Source organism: Mobula hypostoma, chromosome X1 (assembly GCF_963921235.1).
Source record: "Mobula hypostoma chromosome X1, sMobHyp1.1, whole genome shotgun sequence".
Taxonomy (NCBI): domain Eukaryota; kingdom Metazoa; phylum Chordata; class Chondrichthyes; order Myliobatiformes; family Myliobatidae; genus Mobula; species Mobula hypostoma.
The window spans coordinates 6,596,780-6,619,296 of record NC_086128.1 but is presented as its reverse complement, the minus strand read 5'-3'; the positions used below and the strand labels follow the sequence as shown (position 1 = coordinate 6,619,296).

The window sequence follows — 22,517 nt, the reverse complement described above, 5'->3', positions numbered from 1 at the left end:
TGAACTGAAGGAAGAGTGGAGTAAGGGATTTGAAAAGGGAGGGGGAGGGGGAGATCCAAAATGATAGGAGAAGACAGGAGGAACGAAATGCAAACAGCTGGATACAGGTGATTTGTGAGACTTGGATTTTCAGAGGGAATTTGCAAAAGGTAGGATACGAGACTGCTTACTGTTACAGGAATTACAGGAAAGACAAGGGAGAACACAGCATTGGGTGATTTGGCAGGAGGCAAAGAATGTGTGATTAACAGATAAGGGCAAGCTAGTGGTAATACAAAGAGGAATGTTGGGACTGCTTTTTACATTTAAGTCAATGATTTCTGGACTGACACAATTGAGGCTTTATTCCATAATTTCCAGTTTGCAATGATATAAAGATAGGTGGATAGGCAGGTAGTGTTGGAGGAACAGGGAGTCTGCACTTAGAGTTAGCCCTGGGTCCAGAAGTGGCAGATAGAATAGTGTCATGATGAAGTGTATAGTCCACACTTTGTAGAGGCCTCCTGTCCCATGATCCTCTCGTATCCCTTTTGCCAATCACCTGTCCAGCTTTTGGCTCTATCCCTCCCCCTCCTGTCTTCTCCTATCATTTTGGATCTCCCCCTCCCCCTCCCCCCTCTTAAATCTCTTACTAGCTCTTCCTTCAGTTAGTCCTGACGAAGGGTCTCGGCCCGAAACGTCGACTATACCTCTTCCTAGAGATGCTGCCTGGCCTGCTGTGTTCACCAGCAACTTTGATGTGTGTTGCTTGAAATTCCAGCATCTGCAGATTTCCTCGTGTTTGCATTTTTAAAACAATGTTAGGATGTTTAACTCCGAGAAGGATGCTTTAAGACATGTTGTGCACATTTGCCGATGGGATTGAGATAACTTCAGAGTAACAACTGCCCACCAATCAGAGAGAAGTATTAATCCTTAAAGGTGTATTTTCCATTATAGACTGGCAGCAGGAGTGCATATTTTGAGGGGGGAAGGTGAGATGGGGAAGGAATGGGGAGGGGGAGGGATTGAGAGAGGGAGAGAGAGTGGGAGAGGGAAGGAGGGAGACCATGAGAGGAAGGAAGGAAGGAAGGGAAAGGGAGAGGTCATCATTCTGGAAGCAAAGTCCTGTGTAACGGGTTCCAGGAACTGTGACAGGACAAAGTAAGAGGAGAGCCTGGTAGGACGTATATTAACTAATTTCTGCAGGACTGCAAATCTCTAGCGCTACTTTTCCAATCAATGTTTAATGGAACAATACCAGACAAAATTATATGATCTCACAAGGGATCAAAAGATAAAATACCACTCTCTCAGATATTCTTCTCCAGACACAAACATATTCCCAAACTGTTATCCACCCTCTCTTATACCACCTCTCCTTGCCTGTTACCATCCTGCATGTAGTTGAGGTCACAGGAAATTAGACATCTCAGCTAAGGCAAACAATATAGTTTGAGTGTTTGCCCTTTGAATAGCATAGTTTGAAAAAAGGGGTTCATAAAAGCAGCATGCACGGTGGGTGAATAAGAACAGTTGTTTCTCCAGACCAGTTAGGCTGTTGCAGTTGAATTTTTAATTGAACATAACAAACTGTACCTATTCAATGCAGTTTCCATTGAAAGCTGCAACAAGCCAGGCGGTGCCTTGGCAAATGAGATTAAGGTGGCCCCCAAGGCATTCTATGAATACATCAAGGACAAGAGGATAACTAGGGAGAGAGTATGACCATTCAAGTATAAAGCGGGGCACAGTTGCTTGGATGTGGAGAATGTGAGTGAGGTACTTAATGAGTACTTTGCTTCAGTATTTACCAAGGAAAAGGATATGGAGAACCAGGAGATCAGTGTTGAATGTATACATACGTTAGGGTGTTTAGAGGTCAAGGAGGAGGAAGTGTGAGGTGGATGTCCCCAGGGCCTGATGGGATTTACCCCAGGTTACTGAAGGAGGCAAGAGACGAGATTGTTGGCCCCTTGGCCAGTATCTTTGTGTTCTCTCCAGCCACGGGCGAGGTCTCGGAGGACTGGCGAGTGGCTAATATTGTACCTCTATTTATAAAGAGAACAAGGGAAAATCCTGGGAACTATAGCCTGGTGAGTCTCACATCAGTTGTAGGGAAATTGTTGGAGAAAATTCTTAGGGATAGGATATATGAGCATTTGGAAACCCATGGCTTAGTTAGGGAGAGCCAGCATGGCTTTGTTCAGGGTAGGTTATGTCTTAACAACTTGATTGAGTTTTTTGACAAGGTGACGAGAGCGATTGATGAGGGTTGGGCAGTGGATGTTGTCTACATGGATTTTAGTAAGGTGTTTGATGAAGTCCCTCATGGAAAGCTAATCCAGAAGATTAAGATGCAGGGGCTCCATGCTAAATTGGCTGTTGGTGGATTCAGAACTGATTTGCACATAGAAGACAGAGAGTAGTGGTTGAAGGGACTTATTCGAGCTGGAGGTCTGTGATCAGTGGTGTTCCACAAGGATCTGTACTGGGACCTCTGCTGTTTGTAATGTATATAAATGACCTGAATGATTATGTCGATGGGTGGGTTAGTAAGTTTGCAGATGATACCAAGATTGCTGAAGTGTAGAAGACTGGCAAAGTATGCAGCATGATACAGATCAGCTGCAGATATGGGCAAGGAGATGGCAGATGAAGTTTAACCCAGATAAATGTGAGTTGCTGCAGCTTGGCAGGGCAGATACAAGGAGGCAGTACACTGTAAAGGCAAGATCCTAAACAGTGTTGCTGAGCAGAGAGATCTTGAGATCCAAGTTCATAGCTCCTTGAAAGTGGCTACACAGGTCGATAAGGTGGTTGAGAACACTTGCTTTTATTAGTCGAGGCATTGAGTGAAAGTGGGGAGGGGCGTAGGTTCAAGGTGGATGTGAGGGGTAAGTGTTTTACTCAGAGAGTGGTGGATGCCTGGAATGCACTGCTTGGGGCGGTGGTGGAGGGAAATACATTTCAGGCTTTTAAGAGACGTTTGGATAGGCGCATGGATATATGGAAGATGGAGGAATATAGACATTGTATAGGTAGGAGGGTGTTTTTGATTTGCTTTTTAGCCTGTTTCTGTGCTGTACTGTTCTATGTCTAAACTCTTTGAATATGAGTGGATGAAGTTTATTAAACACTCAGGTGTTTTTTTTCTCTTCTTCTTGTAAACTTGAATGGCAGTTGGTATCACTTCTCTCAACTGAAGTGGAGTGTGGAGCAAAGAGACAGGAAGTATACACACTAAACTCCACCCCCCCCCCACAAAAACTCAAATAATATCAAAAAGTCTAATGCTTATTCCAGACAGAGAGAGTGAGAGTGTTAAGTAAATCAAAGTTGTATACTGGGCTCTATAGCTGATAATCTTGATTATATTATCACCATTCACACCTTCTTGATAAACTGTTTTAATTCCCCAATATTCTCCCATGCCCCACGCAACACACACATCCACCCACACACATCAGGACCACAAAGGAAGTTTCTGTAACCAGTGTCAAACAGGAAGCGGTCAGATAACCCTATGTCCAAGGGAGTGGTTACTTGGTAGAACTCTGTGCCCTGGAGAGGTGTCAATGGTTAAAACTGTACCCAGAAGGAAGTAATAAAAACAAATTTTGCTGGAAACATTCAGTAATCCATTCAGCACCTGTGGAGAGGGAAATAGGGAATGTTTCAGGTTGACATCCCTTCATTAGAACTGGGAAAGAGAGAAATCAAATGACAGGAAAATTCCAATAATCTGGCACACTCTGAAATGTAGTCATCCCAAACTGGCAGATTTTCCTCACAACGAGCTGCAATCATAACAATTCTTTAGGCATTCAGCAGGGGCCATTAGAAAGAAGTGAGGTGTGAGTGGAGCAGCTATTGTGAGTAGATTGTGTTAGAGTGGCCAGGCTTTGGCTCAACAGGCTTTGACGTGAACAGGTATAGGCTAAAACTTAAGCTTGATAAGTTAGAACAAAAGGTATAACAAGTGTAGGCAAGATGATATATAAAACAATGGAATACTCCTCCTGTATAATATGGAATTGCAGTGTATCTAACTGTCTTCCTGATAATTACATCTGCAGGAAGTGGATCAAACTGCATCTCCTGACTGATAAGGTCAAGGAAATGGAGCTGGATGTACCTAGGACCATATGTGAGGCTGAAGTAAGGGCCAGCCTTACAGATAAGCAGTCAATGCAGGATTCCCCTGTGGCCATTCCCCTCTGGATACTGAACCTGAGGGGGACCAATATCCTTGCAGGTAGATTTGCTGGAGCTGTTGTGGAGGGTTTAAGCTAATTTGGCAGGGGGTTAGGAACCCCCTGAGGATGGGGCAGTTGGTATGCAAGTTGATGCAGTGTGTGGTGAAATAGTGAGGAAGGACAGGTAGATGACTGGGCAAAATTGCAGTCAGTGGGATGAGTTGGAATGTAACATGGGGCAAAATCAAAAAGGGTGATGAATTCAGGACTGAAGGTGCTATATTTAAATGCATGTAGTATATGTAATAAGGTAGACGATCTTGTAGCGCAGTTACAGATTGGCAGGTATGAAGTTGTGGGCATCAGTGAGTCGTGGCTGAAAGAAGATCATAGCTGGGAGTTTAACATCCAAGGATACATCTTGTATCGAAAGGACAGGCAGGTAGGCAGAGGGGGTGGTGTGGCTCTGTTAGTAAAAAAAAGAAATTAAATCATTAGGAAGAGATGACATAGGATTGGAAGGTGTAGAGTCCTTGTGAATAGAGTTAAGAAACTGCAAGGGAAAAAAAGACCCTGATGTGAGTTATATACAGGCCTCCGAACAGTAGCCAGGATGTGGGATATAAATTACAATGGAAGATAGAATAGGCATGTCATAAGGGCAATGTTACGAGAGTCATGGGGGATTTCATTATGCAGGTAGATTGGTAAAATCAGGTTGGTGCTGTACTCCAAGAGAGAGAATTTGTAGAATGCCTACGAGTTGGCTTTTTCGAGCAGCTTGCAGTTGAACTCACTAGGGGAAAGGCAATTCTAGATGGGTGTTGTGTAGTGATCATAATATGACAGAGTCCACCCTGTAGTTTGAGAGGAAGATGCTAAAGTCAGATGTGTCAGTAGAGTGGAGTAAAGGGAATTACAGATGCACGAGAGAGGAGCTGGTCAAAGTTGATTGGAAGGGGACACTAGCAGGGATGACAGCGGAACAGCAATGGCTGGAGTTTCTGGGAGAACTTTAGAACACTCAAGATAGATACATCCGTAAAAAGAAGTATTCTAAAGGGAGGATGAGGCAACCATGGCTGACAAGGGAAGTCAAAGACAACATTAAGGCAAAACAGAGGTCACATAATATTGCAAGAATTAGTGGGAAGTTAGAGGATTGGTAAGCTTTTAAAAAGCAACAGAAGACAACTAAAAAGCCATGGGGGTGGGTGGGGGGGGGGAGATGAAATCTGAAGGTGAACTAGCCAATAATATACAAGAGGATACCAAAAGCTTTTCCAGAAAAATAAAGAGTAAAAGGGAGGCAAGAATGGATATCAGACTGCTGGTAAATGATGCTGGAGAGGTAGTAATGCGGGACAAAGAAATGTTGGATGAACTTAATAAGTATTTTGCGTCAGTTCACTGTGGAAGGCATTGGCAGTATGTCAAAAATTCAAGAGTGCCAGGGAGCAGAGACAAGTGTAGCTGCTTTTACTAAGGAGTTTCGTTGTTTCGTTTTTACTGTGTACTGTACCAGCAGTTATGGTTGAAATTACAATAAAAGCAACTTGACTTGACTTGACAAGGTGCTTGGGAAGCTGTGAGGTTTGAAGGTGGATAGGTCACCTGAACCAGATGGACTACACCCCAATGTTCTGAAAGGGGTAGCTGATGAGATTGTGGAGGCAGTAGCAATGATCTTCCAAGAATCACTAGATTCTGGAGGACTGGAAAATTGCAAATGTCACTCCACTCTTTAAGAAGGGAGGGAGACAGAAGCAAGGAAATTATAAGCCAGTTAGCCTGACTTGAGTGGTTGGGAAGATGTTGCAGTCCTTTTTTTAAGGTTTTGGGGTACTTGGAGGCACATGATAAAGTAGGCCAAAGTCAGCATGGTTTCCTCAAGGGGAAATCTTGCTTGACGAATTTGTTGGTATTTTTATAAGGAAATAACGGGCAAGATAGATAAGGGAGAATAGGTGAATGCTGTGTGCTTGGATTTTCAGAAGACCTTTGACAGGGTGCTGCACGTGAGGCTGCTTAACAAGAAAAGAGCCCATGGTATTACAGAAAAGATACTAGCATGGTTAGAAGATTAGCTGACTGGTAGGAGGCAAAGAGTGGGAAAAAGGGTGGCCTATTCTGGTTGGTTGCCAGTGACTAGCGGTGTGCTGCAAGGATTGGTGTTGGGATGCTTCTTTTCAAGTTAAATGTCAAAGATTTGGATGACTGAATTGATAGCTTTGTGGCTAAGTTTGCAGATGATATAAAGATGGGTGGAGAGTCAGATAGTGTTGAAGAAACAGGGAGTCTGCGTCTGCAGAAGGACTTTGACAGATTTGGGGAATGGGCGAAGAAGTAGTACATGCAATACAGTGTAGGGAAGTGTATGATCATGCACTTTGGTAGAAGGAATAAAGGCAGAGACCTCAAAAATCCAAGGAGCAAAGGGACTTGGAAATCCTTATGCCGGATTCCCTAAAGGCTAACTTGCAGGTTGAGTTGAGGCGCAGTCGACGTTTCAGGCCGAGACCCTTCGTCAGGACTAACTGAAGGAAGAGTGAGTAAGGGATTTGAAAGCTGGAGGGGGAGGGGGAGATGCAAAATGATAGGAGAAGACAGGAGGGGGAGGGATAGAGCCGAGAGCTGGACAGGTGATAGGCAAAAGGGGATACGAGAGGATCATGGGACAGGAGGCCTAGGGAGAAAGACGGGGGGGGGGGTGACCCAGAGGATGGGCAAGAGGTATATTCAGAGGGACAGAGGGAGAAAAAGGAGAGTGAGAGAAAGAATGTGTGCATAAAAAGGAGTAACAGCTGGGGTACGAGGGGGAGGTGGGGCCTAGCGGAAGTTAGAGAAGTCAATGTTCATGCCATCAGGTTGGAGGCTACCCAGACGGAATATAAGGTGTTGTTCCTCCAACCTGAGTGTGGCTTCATCTTTACAGTAGAGGAGGCCGTGGATAGACATGTCAGAATGGGAATGGGATGTGGAATTAAAATGTGTGGCCACTGGGAGATCCTGCTTTCTCTGGCGGACAGAGCGTAGATGTTCAGCAAAGCGGTCTCCCAGTCTGCGTCGGGTCTCACCAATATATAAAAGGCCACATCGGGAGCACCGGACGCAGTATATCTGCGTCCGGTGCTCCCGATGTGTGGGGTGATATACTGCGTCCGGTGCTCCCGATGTGGCCTTTTATATATTGGTGAGACCCGACGCAGACTGGGAGACCGCTTTGCTGAACATCTACGCTCTGTCCGCCAGAGAAAGCAGGATCTCCCAGTGGCCACACATTTTAATTCCACATCCCATTCCCATTCTGACATGTCTATCCACGGCCTCCTCTACTGTAAAGATGAAGCCACACTCAGGTTGGAGGAACAACACCTTATATTCCGTCTGGGTAGCCTCCAACCTGATGGCATGAACATTGACTTCTCTAACTTCCGCTAGGCCCCACCTCCCCCTCGTACCCCAGCTGTTACTCCTTTTTATGCACACATTCTTTCTCTCACTCTCCTTTTTCTCCCTCTGTCCCTCTGAATATACCTCTTGCCCATCCTCTGGGTCACCCCCCCCCCGTCTTTCTCCCTAGGCCTCCTGTCCCATGATCCTCTCGTATCCCCTTTTGCCTATCACCTGTCCAGCTCTCGGCTCTATCCCTCCCCCTCCTGTCTTCTCCTATCATTTTGCATCTCCCCCTCCCCCTCCAGCTTTCAAATCCCTTACTCACTCTTCCTTCAGTTAGTCCTGACGAAGGGTCTCGGCCTGAAACGTCGACTGCGCCTCTTCCTATAGATGCTGCTTGGCCTGCTGCGTTCACCAGCAACTTTGATGTATGTTGCTTGAATTTCCAGCATCTGCAGAATTCCTGTTGTTTGCAGGTTGAGTTGGTGGTTAAGAGGGCAATTGCAATTTTAGCATTCATTTGGGAGGACTGGAATATGATCTCAAGGATGTAATATTGAGGCTTTATCAGACATTCGTCAGATCACACTTGGAGTATTGTGAGCAGTTTTGGGCCCCTTATCTAAGAAGTGATGAGCTGGATTGGAGAGGGCCCAGTGGAGGTTCACGAGAATAATTCTGGGTTAATGTATGAGGAGTGCTTGATGGCTCTGGTCCTGTACTCACTGGAGTTTAGAAGAATGAGGGGAGATTGAATATTGAAATTCCTAGACAGAGTGGATGTGGATAGGATGTTTCCTGTAGTGGGGGAGTCTAGGACCAGAGGACATGGCCTCAGAATAGAGAGACATTATTTAAAACAGGCACGAGGAGGAATTTCTTTAGCCAGAGAGTGGAGAATCTGTGAAATTCTTTGCCATGGACGGTTGTGGAGGCCAAATCATTGGGTATATTTAAAGCAGATGTTGATGGGTTCTTGATAGTCATGGTTGCAAAGGTTACGAGAGAATGCAGGAAAAATAGGTTTGAGAGGGATAGTAAATCAGCTATGTTGGAATGGCAGAGCAAACTCGCTGGGCTGAATGGTCCAATTCTGCTTCTATGTCTTATGGTCTTATGTTTTTATACCCCAACGTATTTTTAAACTCACTTTTTAAGGTTTTACATAATATAGTATTGAATTCCTGCACCCCTTCAACCTGTTAAGTTTTTGATTTGCAGAGGAAACAAAGGCACTGAGTGGGACTGGAATGTGGGAACCATGTTCCTGGTGTTTTGGAAGGGAGTCCAGGTACTGGGCCCAGTGAGTGGAAGGGAGTATAGGAAGCATTAACCAATGAACCAGATACCAGACTATTAATATTTTCAAATGGCCTCCCCTGGGCTGTTTAGGGAGAGTTAATTCTATCCCAGTCCCTGTCTGTGCCCTCCCACACTGCTATCAAGAAAGCCCATGTAAAGTTGAGGAATGGCACCTTGTCTACCAAATGAACATATTACAACCTCTTCTGGTCTCACTGCTGAATTCTACAACTTTAGGTAACTTGACTTCTCTGTCTATTCCAGAATGGGTCACATTGTCTCAATTTGCCGCTGCTCACAGCCTGACCTGCCCTGTGTTTCATGACATTTACATTTCTTAATTTGTTTTCAAAGTTTCTGCAGAGAATTATCAATCCATGGCAAATCAGGCTTCACTTCTGCAGGCTGGCTGCTTTCAGATGTAAGCTTTGTTTGCTGAGTGGAAGTAGATCGGGTGAAGATAAGCAGGAAGCTGACAGCAGACACAGGCAGCTCCTCTACCAAATGAGCCAGACATACAGCAGTATTGACACCTACCCAGCGTCTCCACAGTTCGGATCTCATCTTGGCACACCTGCTCACACTTATCCTCCTCCTTCAGCTTGCCTTTATTGAAAACCTTGCATTCCACACAACTCCTGTGAGGGGGAAAAAGCAAGAGATCACAAAAAAAACACATGGTTTACATCTCTAAACAAAAGAACCAGTTGAGTTTTCAGCTTATTCACAGATTGCTTCCTTTGGTCATTGGTCCTGCCTATGAATGGCTGCAGAGCTGAAGGCCACCTGGACTTCTGTTACCATATGAACTGGGTCAGTAGGTGAGTTCCTTCACCTTATTTGTTTTGTCTGCGTTTAAGTTCAAGTCCAAAGCTTAAAGTAAATTTTGTTATCAAAGGACATATATGTCACCATATACAACTGTGAGATTCATTTTTCTTGTGGGCATACTCAATAAATCTATAGAATAACAACCTTAACAAAACTAATGCAAGACCACCCAACCAGGGCATTCAACCAGTGTGCAGAAGACAACAAACTGTGCAAATATAAATATAAATAAATAGAAATAAATATTAAGAACATGAGATGAAATGTTCTTGAAAGTGAGTCCATTGGTTGTGGGAACATTTCACTGATGGGGCAAGTGAAGCTGAGTGAAGTTATTTCCTCTGGTTCATGAACCTGATGGTTGAGGGTATGCAGCCAGTCAATATACTCTCCATCACACATCTGTAGACGTTTGTCAAAGTGCTTGATGTCATGCTGAATCTCTGTAAAGTGCTAAGGAAGTGGAGACACTGCCCTGCTTTCTTTGTAATTGCACTTACGTGCTGAGCCCGGGACAGGTCCTTTGAAGAGCAGAGAGCACAGCCACAGAGTAGAGGGGCATCCTTTTAGAACAGAGATGAGGAGAAACTTCTTTAGCTGGAGAATGGTGAATCTGTGGAATTCTTTGCCACAGGTGGCTGTGGAGCACAGGTCATTATGTACATTTGAGGCAGAGGTTGATAGATTCTTGATTGGTCAGGGCTTGAAGGAATACTGGAAATTGAGACTGAGAGGAAACATGGATCAGCCACGATGAAATGGCAGAGCAACCTCAATGGGCCAAATGGCCTAATTCTGCTCCTACATCTTATGGTCTAATGGTCTGAAATAGTAACACCCGGGAATGTAAAGTTGCTGACCCTCTCCACCACTGATCCTCCGATGAGGACTGGCTCATGGACCTCTGGCTTCCTCCTCCTGTGGTCCTGTGGAGGATTACAAATACCTGGGGATACGAATTGACAATAAACTGGACTGGTCAAAGAACACTGAGGCTGTCTACAAGAAGGGTCAGAGCCGTCTCTATTTCCTGAGGAGACTGAGGTCCTTTAACATCTGCCGGACGATGCTGAGGATGTTCTACGAGTCTGTGGTGGCCCCTGCAATCATGTTTGCTGTTGTGTGCTGGGGCAGCAGGCTGAGGGTAGCAGACATCAACAGAATCAACAAACTCATTGGTAAGGCCAGTGATGTTGTGGGGATGGAACTAGACTCTCTGATGGTGGTGTCTGAAAAGAGGATGCTGTCCAAGTTGCATGCCATCTTGGACAATGTCTCCCATCCACTACATATTGTACTGGGTGGGCACAGGAGTACATTCAGCCAGAGACTCATTCCACCGAGATGCAACACAGAGCGTCATAGGAAGTCATTCCTGCCTGTGGCCATCAAACTTTACAACTCCTCCCTTGGAGGGTCAGACACCCTGAGCCAATAGGCTGGTCTTGGACTCATTTCATAATTTACTGGCATAATTTACATATTACTATTTAACTACTTATGGTTCTATTACTATTTAATTATTTATGGTGCAACTGTAATGAAAACCAATTTCCCCTGGGATCAATAAAGTATGACTATGACTATGACTAATAACCAGTTCCTTGGTCTTGCTGACATTGGGTAAGAGGCTGTTATGGCACCACTCGGCCAGATTTTCAGTCTCCCGCCTACATGCTGATTCATTATTACTTTTGATTTGGCCAATGACAGTAACGTCAGCACTCTACTACCTGAGGATGCGTCAGAGCACATTACAGCCAATGAAATGAGACTGCCATTATCAGGCAGGCAAGAAGGTACAGCAGCTTCCCACAAACTGGGGCATAGGGTAAAGAGAAGGTGGGGAGGAGTGCAGGGGCAAAAATGAAGGTGTGGAGTGGAGGGGGGGTTGAGAGAGGTTGGTGAAGAGATGACTGCAAGGAGGGGTGGGAGGGGAAGAGAATGGGGTGGAGAGTGTGTGGAGGAAGTGGTAGTGAGGAGGGTGAGGGCAAGAGGGGAAAGGGTGGGATGAAGGGGATGGCTGGAGAGAGCATAGGGAGATGAGGGGTGGAAAGGAGGACAGAAAGTAGAGGTGGAGGGTAGGAAAGGGGAGGGATGGAAGGGGAAGGCAGGGAGGAGAGGGTGGTCAGCAGAGAGAGGGCCAGTAGGGAGACATGATACAGGAGGAGTGGGTGGGAGGGGAGACAGGACAGAATGAAGGGTGCAGCAGTGGCTACTTACTTTTTGAAGTCGCAGGCATCAGGACAGGTCGGGCATTTCTCACACTGATCGCCGTATGCCCCTCCTGTACATATGCACTTCCCGCAATTGCAGTAGCCCCGAGCGTGACACATAGGGCCTACCGGGGGCAAGCAGTTGTCCGTGTTGGTGCTGCAGTTGCAGTAACTGTCAGTCCAGCCAGGGAAGCATCTGCACTCTCCGCACTGACACCGACCATTGCCTGCACAAATGAAAGGCACCATTGAGACTCTCAGCCCCGTCCTGTATATTAGCACAACACATTCGTACTCCCTCAAACCCTTGCCCAGGCTATCAACTCCCGGCTCCCTCCTCAACCCTTGCTTTCATCCCTCATCCCTCCCTTTCACTCCTGTTTGCCACCCTTTGCCCCTCCCTTTCACTCCCTTCCTTCATCTCTCACATCTCTTTCCCTTCTTTTACCCCTCACTGTTTATCCCTGCCCTCCCTCTCTTCCTTTACCCTACTTCTAACAGAAGTTTTGTTATGTCTTGCTGATACAAATATAGTGTCTTAACACCCTAGTGTCTGGGTAATAAAATTTACTTGAAGTTTGCAGATATAGTTACAACATTATGAGGGATACAGATAGGGTAAATGCAAGCAGGCGTTTTCCACTGTGGTTGGGTGAGACTAGAATTAGAGGTCATATGTTAAAGTTGAAAGGGGAACTGTTGAAGAGGAAAATGAGGGGAAACTTCTTCACTCAGAGGGTTGTGAGAGTGTGGATTGAGCTGCCAGCACAAGTGGTGCATGTGAGCTCAATTTCGACATTTAAGAGAAGTTTGGATAGGTACGTGGATGGTAGGGGTATGGAGGGCTGTGGTCCCTGTGCAAGTCGAAGGTGAGTAGGCAGTTTAAATAGTTCCTCATGGACTAGATGGGCTAAAGGGCCTGTTTCTGTGCTGTACTTTTCTATGACTCCACAATTACACAGAAATAGAATCATGTGGTTGTTCTCCATGAGATGTTAACTGCATAAGTTCACTTTAATTAATTAATTAATTTACTTCGAGGTACTTTGTGGAGTAGGCCCTTCCGACCCTTCAAGCTATGCATGCAACCCCCGACAACTTTGATTTAACCCTAGCCTAATCGCAGGACAATTTACATACAATGACCAATTAACCTGCCTGGCACATTTTTGGACTGTGGGAGGAAACCAGAGGACACGGAGAGAACTTACACATTCCACAAGGAGGACATACAGAGAATCCTTATGGAATGGCGCTCCGACGCCCCAAGCTGTAATAACGTCGCGCTAACCACTACACTACCATCAAGCCTAAAGTACTGTAAAGTACCACACTTTAGCCTGGAGTAGATCATACAGGTCACCATCTCTAGGAGAACACATCCTAATTGTGAAACGGCAAGGGTTCCACATATGATGTACATTAGTACACCTAAACATTTCCAGTATTGGCTGCAAATTAAACTAAATAAGTAATAGGTTCTCTTAAGTGTGACAGGAAAGGAGCCATGGCAGATCATTGGAGATCCTTTGAAGAAGTCACCTGTAGCAGTGTATCCTATGTACTTTGATAGAGACTGAAATGACTAGAAACATAGAAACATAGAAACATAGAAAATAGGTGCAGGAGTAGGCCATTTGGCCCTTCGAGCCTGCACCGCCATTCAGTATGATCATGGCTGATCATCCAACTCAGAACCCTGTACCAGCCTTCCCTCCATACCCCCTGATCCCTTTAGCCACAAGGGCCAAATCTAACTCCCTCTTAAATATAGCCAATGAACTGGCCTCAACTGTTTCCTGTGGCAGAGAATTCCACAGATTCCCCACTCTCTGTGTGAAGAAGTTTTTCCTAATCTCGGTCATAAAAGGCTTCCCCTTTATCCTCAAACTGTGACCCCTCGTTCTGGACTAGGCAAAAGAGATATTCAGTGAACAATAAATTCACCCAGTGGATGTTTTGTTTCATAATATCTGTCAGGCATTCTGATTGACTGGGAGATGAAAAATCGGAGATTGTACTAGTGTGTAAATGAAATGGGAGTTGAGAGAGGACAAAGGCCAAAATTCCTATAAATATGGCCTGCAGAGTCATCACTTGCAATTGTGAAATGAAAAGATCATTGACAAGCAAGCCAATTCAGTCGGGATAAATTTAAATGTGTTTTGGAACACTCTGTCACTTTATCCTATGTGTACTCTAACACACAAATTAAATTTTGCCTTTGATGCAAATCTGAGATAAAGACACATTCTGGAAATAACTAACTTGCCAGTATCTAAGGCAAGAGAAACAGAGTTAAGATTCCAGATCATTGACCTGAAACATCAATTTATTCGTTTCTCAGAATTTCATCATCTACCAAGTACTTCTAGCATTTACACACAAAAACTGCTGGAGGAACTCTGCAGGTCAGGTAATGTCTATGGAGGGAAATGAACGGTTTAAAGATGGCTTCAGTGAACTATGGTGACGTTCTGCGGGCTGCTTACAAAACTTCTAAATAGACATCTTTTGAATTACTCTCTCTGTAATTTCCCTTTAAGCAAGGTACTTTTGAACTGACTTAATGAGCTACAGAAAACACGATTTTCTGACAGACTTGGCAGATTTAACTTTCAAGCAAGCAGGTATGGCACCTTTAATCGGATGAAGGTTTATCGCCATGGCTGGAAGCAAGGCAGGAGTGGGGGAAACTCCAGACCAGGCTGAAAAACATAGGAATGAGACCCCCTCTACCCAGCATCTTGTTAGCAAATGTGCAGTCACTGGAGAACAAGACTGAGAAGCTGAGGACATGACTGCTGTATCAGAGGGAAATGAGGAAATGTTGTGCTCTGTGTTTTACTGAGACATAGCTTACTCCAAGCATTCCAGGTTCGGTGATCAGATCTGAAGGCTTCTCAATACACATGTAATGTCCTGGTTAAGATTTTTACTGCTATGCTGAGGGCATTACATTTGAGCAGTTCTGTAAGAGCAGTCTGTTCTGCTTTCAGCCTGTTTGGGTTTGAGCTGAGATAAGAGGCTTGCTGTTCAACTTAGGAATGTGGTGTCAGCCAATCAGGATGGTAGAATTGGGAGAAGGTTCTAGAAAATGCTGGGCAGAGAGGTCTTTGTTGGCGGGAGCTGGGAGAAGACAGGAGGGAAGATGGTAGAGGATGCTATCCCTGTTGCACAAGGTACTTTGCGAAGATGAATGGCTTTGAGGAGGAAGGACCAATACTGCTGTGGGAGAGCCTATTTGTTCAAGATGGATTTTGAGTGACATTCGGAAGGTGCTGTGTACTTTCACGCAGGCCGAGGGTCCAATGCGCGAGTTACAGACAAGTTCAAGATTCTGAATTCCAGTGAGTACAGACCCAGAGCTATCAAACACTCCTCATATGAAACACCTTTCAATTCCTACAGTTTTCGTTCTACTGTCTCTTTCCCTTCTTGAAGAGTGGAGTGACATTTGCAATCTTCCAGGCCTCCAGAACCATTCCAGAAATCTAGTGATTCTTGAAAGATCATTTACCAGTGCCTCCACAATCTCTTCAGCCACCTCTTTCAGAACCCTGGGGTGTACACCACCTGGTCCAGGTGACTTATCTACCTTCAGACCTTCCAGTTTCTCAAGCACCTTCTCCCTAATAATGGCAATTCACATACCTCTGTCCCCTGACACTCTTGAACTTCAGGCATACTGAGAGTGTCTTCCTCAATGAAGACTGATGAGAAGCACTTATTCAATTCGTCCGCCATTTTCTCCACCATGACTATTTCTCTGGCATCATTTTTCAGTGGTCCAATATCCACTCTTGTATGAGGTGCAGTGCTAGAGTTCACTGAGTGAATGATTAATCTTTCCTCCCACACATGGATGGAGGCAATTTGAAAGAGGCTCCATATCTCTTATCATCCATGTGCTGAAATGCACTGGATAATCCAGGGGAACTGTTGCCTTCCCAATTTGACCATAAGACCATAAGACAAAGGAGTAGAAGTCGGCCATTCGGCCCATCGAGTCTGCTCCGCCATTTTATCATGAGCTGATCCATTCTCCCATTTAGTCCCACTCCCCCGCCTTCTCACCATAACCTTAGATGCCCTGGCTACTCAGATACCTATCAATCTTTGCCTTAAATACACCCAATGATTTGGCAGCCACTGCCACCCGTGGCAACAAATTCCATAGATTTACCACCCTCTGGCTAAAAAAAATTTCTTCGCATCTCTGTTCTGAATGGGCACCCTTCAATCCTTAAGTTATGCCCTCTTGTACTAGACTCCCCCATCATGGGAAACAACTTTGCCACATCCACTCTGTCCATGCCTTTCAACATTCGAAATGTTTCTATGAGGTCCCCCCTCATTCTTCTGAACTCCAAGGAGTACAGTCCAAGAGTGGGCAAATGTTCCTCAAATGTTAACTCTCTCACTCTCAGAATCATTCTAGTGAATCTTCTCTGAACCCTCTCCAACGTCAGCACATCCTTTCTCAAATAAGGAGCCCAAAACTGCACACAGTACTCCAAGTGAGGTCTTACCAGTGCCTTATAGAGCCTCAACATCACATCCCTGCTCCTATACTCTATTCCTCTAGAAATGAATGCCAACATTGCATTCGCCTTCTTCACCACCAACTCAACCTGAAGGTTAACCTTGAGGGTATCCTGCATGAGGACTCCCAAGTCCCGTTGCATCTCAGAACTTTGAATTCTCTCCCCATTTAAATAGTAGTCTGCCCGTTTATTTCTTCTACCAAAATGCATAACCATACACATTCCAACATTGTATTTCATTTTCCACTTCTCTGCCCATTCTTCCAATCTATCCAAGTCTCTCTGCAGACTCTCTGTTTCCTCAGCACTACCGGCCCCTCCACCTATCTTCGTATCATCAGCAAACTTAGCCACAAAGCCATCTATTCCATAATCCAAATCGTTGATGTACAACATAAAAAGAAGCAGCCCCAACACTGATCCCTGCGGAACACCACTGGTAACCTGCAGCCAACCAGAATAGGATCCCTTTATTCCCACTCTCTGTTTCCTGCCAATCAGTCAATGCTCTATCCACGTATGTAACTTTCTTGTAATTCCATGGGCTCTTATCTTGTTAAGCAGCCTCATGTGCGGCACCTTGTCAAAGGCCTTCTGAAAATTTGGGAACAATGTTGGAAACGGTGAGGAAGAATTGTTTTAGTCCTGGAATCCGGGTAACCCTTACATCACCTTGTTGTGACTAACTTCCTTGACTTTAATTAAGCAAGGTGTGCCTTCACAGGAGGAAATGAGAACACTAGATTGGGCAAACAGAAACCCAAATGGTAAACACAGGGGTGGGTTTAATCACATCAGGCAACGGATTTTCTTTTGCTCCCATACTTCCTTTTAGCTATTCCCGTCAAGCAGTTCTGCTGAAGAATTGGTACACATGAAACCAACTTCCTTCTTTCTGTCCCATCAGATTCTCCTAGAGTCACTGTGGGTAACCAGAAGTATCTATTTCACAACCTCTACGCTTGAGAATATGGCTTTGTATGTTGTGAAATCTGTGGGTGTCTCTTGATAGAGTTGGGTTTGGCTTTCTGGATTGGGGTTTTCTCTGGATTAGGTTCTTCCAACAAAAAGAGCGCAAATTCCTATATTTTACTGCAAGTTGCAAGGTGGCTGGACAACTTGGCCAGGAGGTGTACAAGTCTGGTTTGCTCTCTCTTGAGTTTAAGTTGTGGAAGGATACAGTCCTAATGTAGGCAAAAGCAATTAGTGTAGGTTGGCAAACAGGCAAGCATGAATCTCTGTGCTCTTTGACTCTAATGCCATAGAAGATGAAAATGTGGACTAGTTGAGGTCCTTAAGTGATACAGAGCAATAGATAGAGAAATATTTCATATAAACACACATAATCTTAACACTAGGAAGAGAACATTGATGTAATGTCCAGCTGATGCAAGGCTGCGTGAAGAGCGAATGAGATCGTATCCACTGTAGACCTGTTGTGGCGATAGACAAATTGCAGCGGATCCAGGTCCTTGCTGAGAAAGAAGTTAATTGTAGTCATAACCAACCTCTTACAGCACTTCATCACCGTAGATGCGCGTGCTACTGGATTGAGGCATTAAGACAGCTCACCCTGCTCTTCTTGGGCACCTCTCTCCCTTTGCCATCTGATTTCTGAATGGATATTAAACCCATGAACACTATCTCATTACTTTGCGTTTCTACTTTTGCACTACTTGTTTAATTTAACCATTTAATATACATATACATACTGTAATTCACAGTTTTTTAAATTATGTGTTACATTGTACTGCTGCTGCATACCAACAAATTTCATGACATATCCTGGTGATATTAAACCTGATTCAGATTCTGATTCTGCTCTTTTCTCATTGCTGCCATCAGGCGGAAGGTACAAGAGGCTCAGGTCTCGCACCACCGTTCGAGAACAGTTACTACCCCTCAACCACCAGGCTCTTGAACAAAGGGGGATAACTACACTCACTTGCCCCAGCATTGAGATGTTCCCACAACCAAAGATCTCACTTTAAGCTCTCTTTATCTCATGTTCTCATTATTTATTGCTATTTATTTATATTTGCATTTGCACAGTTTGTTGTCTTCTGCACTCTGGCTGATCTTTCATTGATCCTATTATAGTTACTATTTTATAGATTTTTTGAATATGCCCATAGGAAAATGCATCTCTGGGTTGTATATGGTGACATATACTGTATGTACTTTGAGGGCAACTGTGAGTTCCAATTGCCACAATGACCACAGCAAAAAAAAAAATCACATTTGTGTCTCACCAAAGTAGATTAACTTGGAGTAAAATGTTCTGCACAGAGTTTTCTGCGTCTATAATTGGAGTGGGCATAAACCGACCTCTGTGCTGCTTGTTAGTAGACGGAAAGCATCAGCTCATGGACAGTGAGTGTTCGAAGTGTTCTTGATTAGACTTGGAGCAAGAACAACAACCCGATTCAGATGAATGGGAGAAATCAGCTCGCAGGAGCGAGGAGAGTAGGTTTTTTATAATATTTATTTGCTAATTTCAAAGTCTTTGGTGCTTTAAATGTGAAAAAGTTTGAAGATTTTTCAGTAACTTCTATATTTTGTAACAGGTCTTGGATATTACTGAGTGCTTGTGAGTTTTAGAGAATCACTGCACACGAACATTCAATTACCACGACCACACTGAGAGCTGGTGAGCCCAGGGATGGGGCCCCAAAAAGTTTCTGTGAGTGCAGCAGACAACCTGAGCTGAGACAGTCCTGGTACCACACTGGATCACATCGCAGTGCTTGGAGTTGCGTTCGCCCTGTACACCATGCTGGGAAACACGATGGGAGAAGCAGCGATGTCCAGTAGAAAATGGTCAGTCATTTTGGGGCAACAGGTGACTGCCTTGATATTTTTGAATGCTTTGGAGGTGTTAAGGTGTTGATCTCCAAACATTCTTTCCTCTTGGAAGTTAAGGACTTTGGGGGAAAATAACATTTCAAAACGAGATCCCCAATCCAGAATGGATGAAATCTGGGAACTCAGCCAAGTAATTATTAGAGATTTATCCTGTCAGTTTGATTGTTTTACCTTATTTCCCAGACTGGTGAGAGAGGTTGTGGGAGGTGGTGTAAGCCAAAGGAACTGACTTTATCGTCTCTAAATTGCAGAGATGTTTCCCAAAACCTTGGGTGGCAGGATCTTGTCCATGGTGTATAATGGCTCCAGAGCCCAGGATGTGGTTAAGTGTTATGAAACACTAGTTATCTGTAATTGCTAATTAAAGAGGGGAAAACAATGTGTTATGCACGATCTCAGCATGAAATAGTGGCAAACATTCCACTTGAGGAAAGCAGGGAGCACAACTACACAATATCTAGATACGATGTTCCATCAGCGGTTTTGCCACACAGCCTGACACGGCAGTTTTGCCACTTTCTGATACCTGGGTCAATTTAGTGAACCTGTTATACGTTGCTCTCCATTGAGACCACAATGAAATATTCCCAACTGGGACTAAACTTTCCCTGTGGACCACTTGCTTTTTGAATGATTTCTTCAAGCAGGACAAAACCGGAATTTATGACTGACTAGAAATTAATTTCATTGTTTAATAGAAGGCATTTCCTGGGATGAATCTGCTATACCACTGTGGTAGTTCAGCATGGGCTTAGCTGGAGACTCAAAGGTATATGGAGCAAGCACAGTCTCAAAGGCTGGACCGGGCTGTCCGTCAAAGACAGTGAGATATTTTGGGGTTTCCAATCTCCTGCAAAAGCAGAGAAATGTGGACTCAGTATACTTCTCACTGCATCAGTGAAACAGTCTGTATAACCATAAACCCCAACCACCCTGGGAATTCTCTCTTCACCCTTCTTCCATGGGCAGAGGTTACAAAAACCTGATGGTTTTATAAAAATCTATGAAAGGTTATCCTTCAGCCTTCAGGTCTTTTTGTATCGTCTGCACATAGAAGAGGGGAGAAGAGAGAACCTAGAAGAGTACAGCACAGGAAGAGGCCATTCGGCCCATAACATTGAGCCACAACAGCTAAAAGGCAGATCAAAAACACCCAAACACTAATCCCTCCTACCTACACAATGTCCATCTTCCTCCATCTTCCTCACACCCATGCGCCCATCCAAACGGCTCTTAAAATGTCTCTAATGTATTTGCCTCCACCACCATACCAGGCAGCACATTCCAGGCATCCACCACACTCTGAGTAAAAAATTTAACCCTCGCATCCCCCTTTGAACCTACCCCTCTCACCTTCAATGCATGTTCTCTGGTATGAGACATTTCAATGCTGGGAAACAGTCCACTCTACTTATGCCTCTCATAATCTTGTAAACCTCTATCAGATCTCCCCTCAGCATCCGGCACTCCAGAGAAAACAACCCAAGTTCATCCGGCCCCTCATGAAAGGACCTGCCCTCTAAACCAGGCAGCATCCTGGTAAACCTCTTCTGCACCCTCTCCAAAGCCTCAACATCCTTCCTATTGTGGGGCAACCAGCAGTGTGTGCAATAATCCAGATGTGGCCTAGCCAGAGTTTTATAAAGTTGCAACATAACCTCTTGACATCTGAACTCAGTGCCTCGACTAATAAAAGCAAGCATTCCGTAAGCCTTCTCAACCACCTTATCGACCTGTGTAGCCACTTTCAAGGAGCTATGAACTTGGATCCCAAGATCTCTCTGCTCAGCAACACTGTTTAGGATCTTGCCTTTACAGTGCACTGCCTCCTTGCATTTGCCCTACCAAGCTGCAGCACCTCACATTTATCCGGGTTAAACTCCATCTGCCATTTCCTTGCCCATATCTGCAGCTGATCTGTATCATGCTGCATACTTTGCTAGTCTTCTACACTTCAGCAATCTTGGTATCATCCGCAAATTTACTAACCCACCCGTCGACATTATCATCCAGGTCATTTATATACATTACAAACAGCAGTAATCCCAGCACAGATCTCCGCAAACCACCACTAATTACGGATCTGCAGCTTGAATAAAACCCTTCAACTACTGCCTTCTGACTTCTGTGCACAAGCCAGTTCTGAATCCAAGCAGCCAGTTTGCCGCAGGCCCCAGGGTAGGGGTGTGGGTGTGTGCGCGCGTATGCGGTCTTTGATTACACAGTCTGCTTTACTAATTTAGGGAGAAGGAGAGTCCAAAACTGGAGGGCACTGTCTCAAGGTAAGAAGGGAAAGATTTAAAGGGAACCCATGAAGCAAGTTTTTCAACACAGAGGGTGGTTGGTATATGAAATGAACTTCTATGTCTGCCAGAGGAAGTGACAAAAGTGGAAACAATTACAATGTTTAAAAGACACTTGGATGGGTACATGGGTGGGAGAGGTTTAGAGGGTATGATGCAGGCAAATTATACTAGCTCAGGAACTCATCTTGATTGGCAGTGATAAGTTAGGCCAAAGGACATGTTTCTATGCTGAATCTATGACTCTAAAACCATTCTGTCAGACACAGACTTAACAAAGACTATTTACACTATTCTCTGAGTTTGTGCAAAATTATGCCAGATTAGAAAATCCCAGAGCAAATTCCATTCATTGGAGATTCTCAGAAAGGAAAAAAATTATGTTGTTCTCACTATATCACATCCAATGATGTCCCCAAAATAACTCAATCTGTGTGGCCATTGAGCACAAAACCAAGTAAGGAATTAAAACATGAAGCCCTCCATTAAATTTGATTCCCATTCTCATGTTTCCAAGTACCTGTTGCTGAAAAATTTCCCCAATGCCTCCTCTCCTCCCTGTAAAAGAAACTGAAGGCACAAGGTAATTCTTACTATCAGGTTTGTCTTAGAAAGTATCCACAAAAATGTTAAAATTTTAAATTATTTTCAGCTGTTTAAGTTTAAAAAGGTTCAGGTGGCAAGTAACTAAAGATGTGCTTACTGAAGGAAGGCTTGCATTAAAATTGGGCCTTTCACAAACTCAGGAATCCCAAAGGATTTTACATCTGTACAGCAGTGAAATGCAGGAACTATTCAGAATCAGAATCAGGTTTAATATCACTGGCATGTGTCATGAAATTTGTTGTTCTGCAGCAGTACATTGCAATCCATAATAAT

At 44.4% G+C, this 22,517-nt stretch overlaps 1 protein-coding gene across 1 annotated transcript in view; it reads right to left on the bottom strand.

Annotated features, from left to right (window-relative positions):
- LOC134340486 (integrin beta-3-like) overlaps positions 1 to 22,517 on the bottom strand; it is a 143,299-nt gene that overhangs the window by 44,321 nt on the left and 76,461 nt on the right. The window contains exons 11-12 of the mRNA XM_063037797.1: positions 11,931 to 12,150; positions 9,414 to 9,514 (exon numbers count right to left, since the gene is read on the bottom strand). Coding sequence (XP_062893867.1) covers positions 9,414 to 9,514; positions 11,931 to 12,150 — 321 coding nt within the window. The remainder of the gene's footprint in view (positions 1 to 9,413; positions 9,515 to 11,930; positions 12,151 to 22,517) is intronic.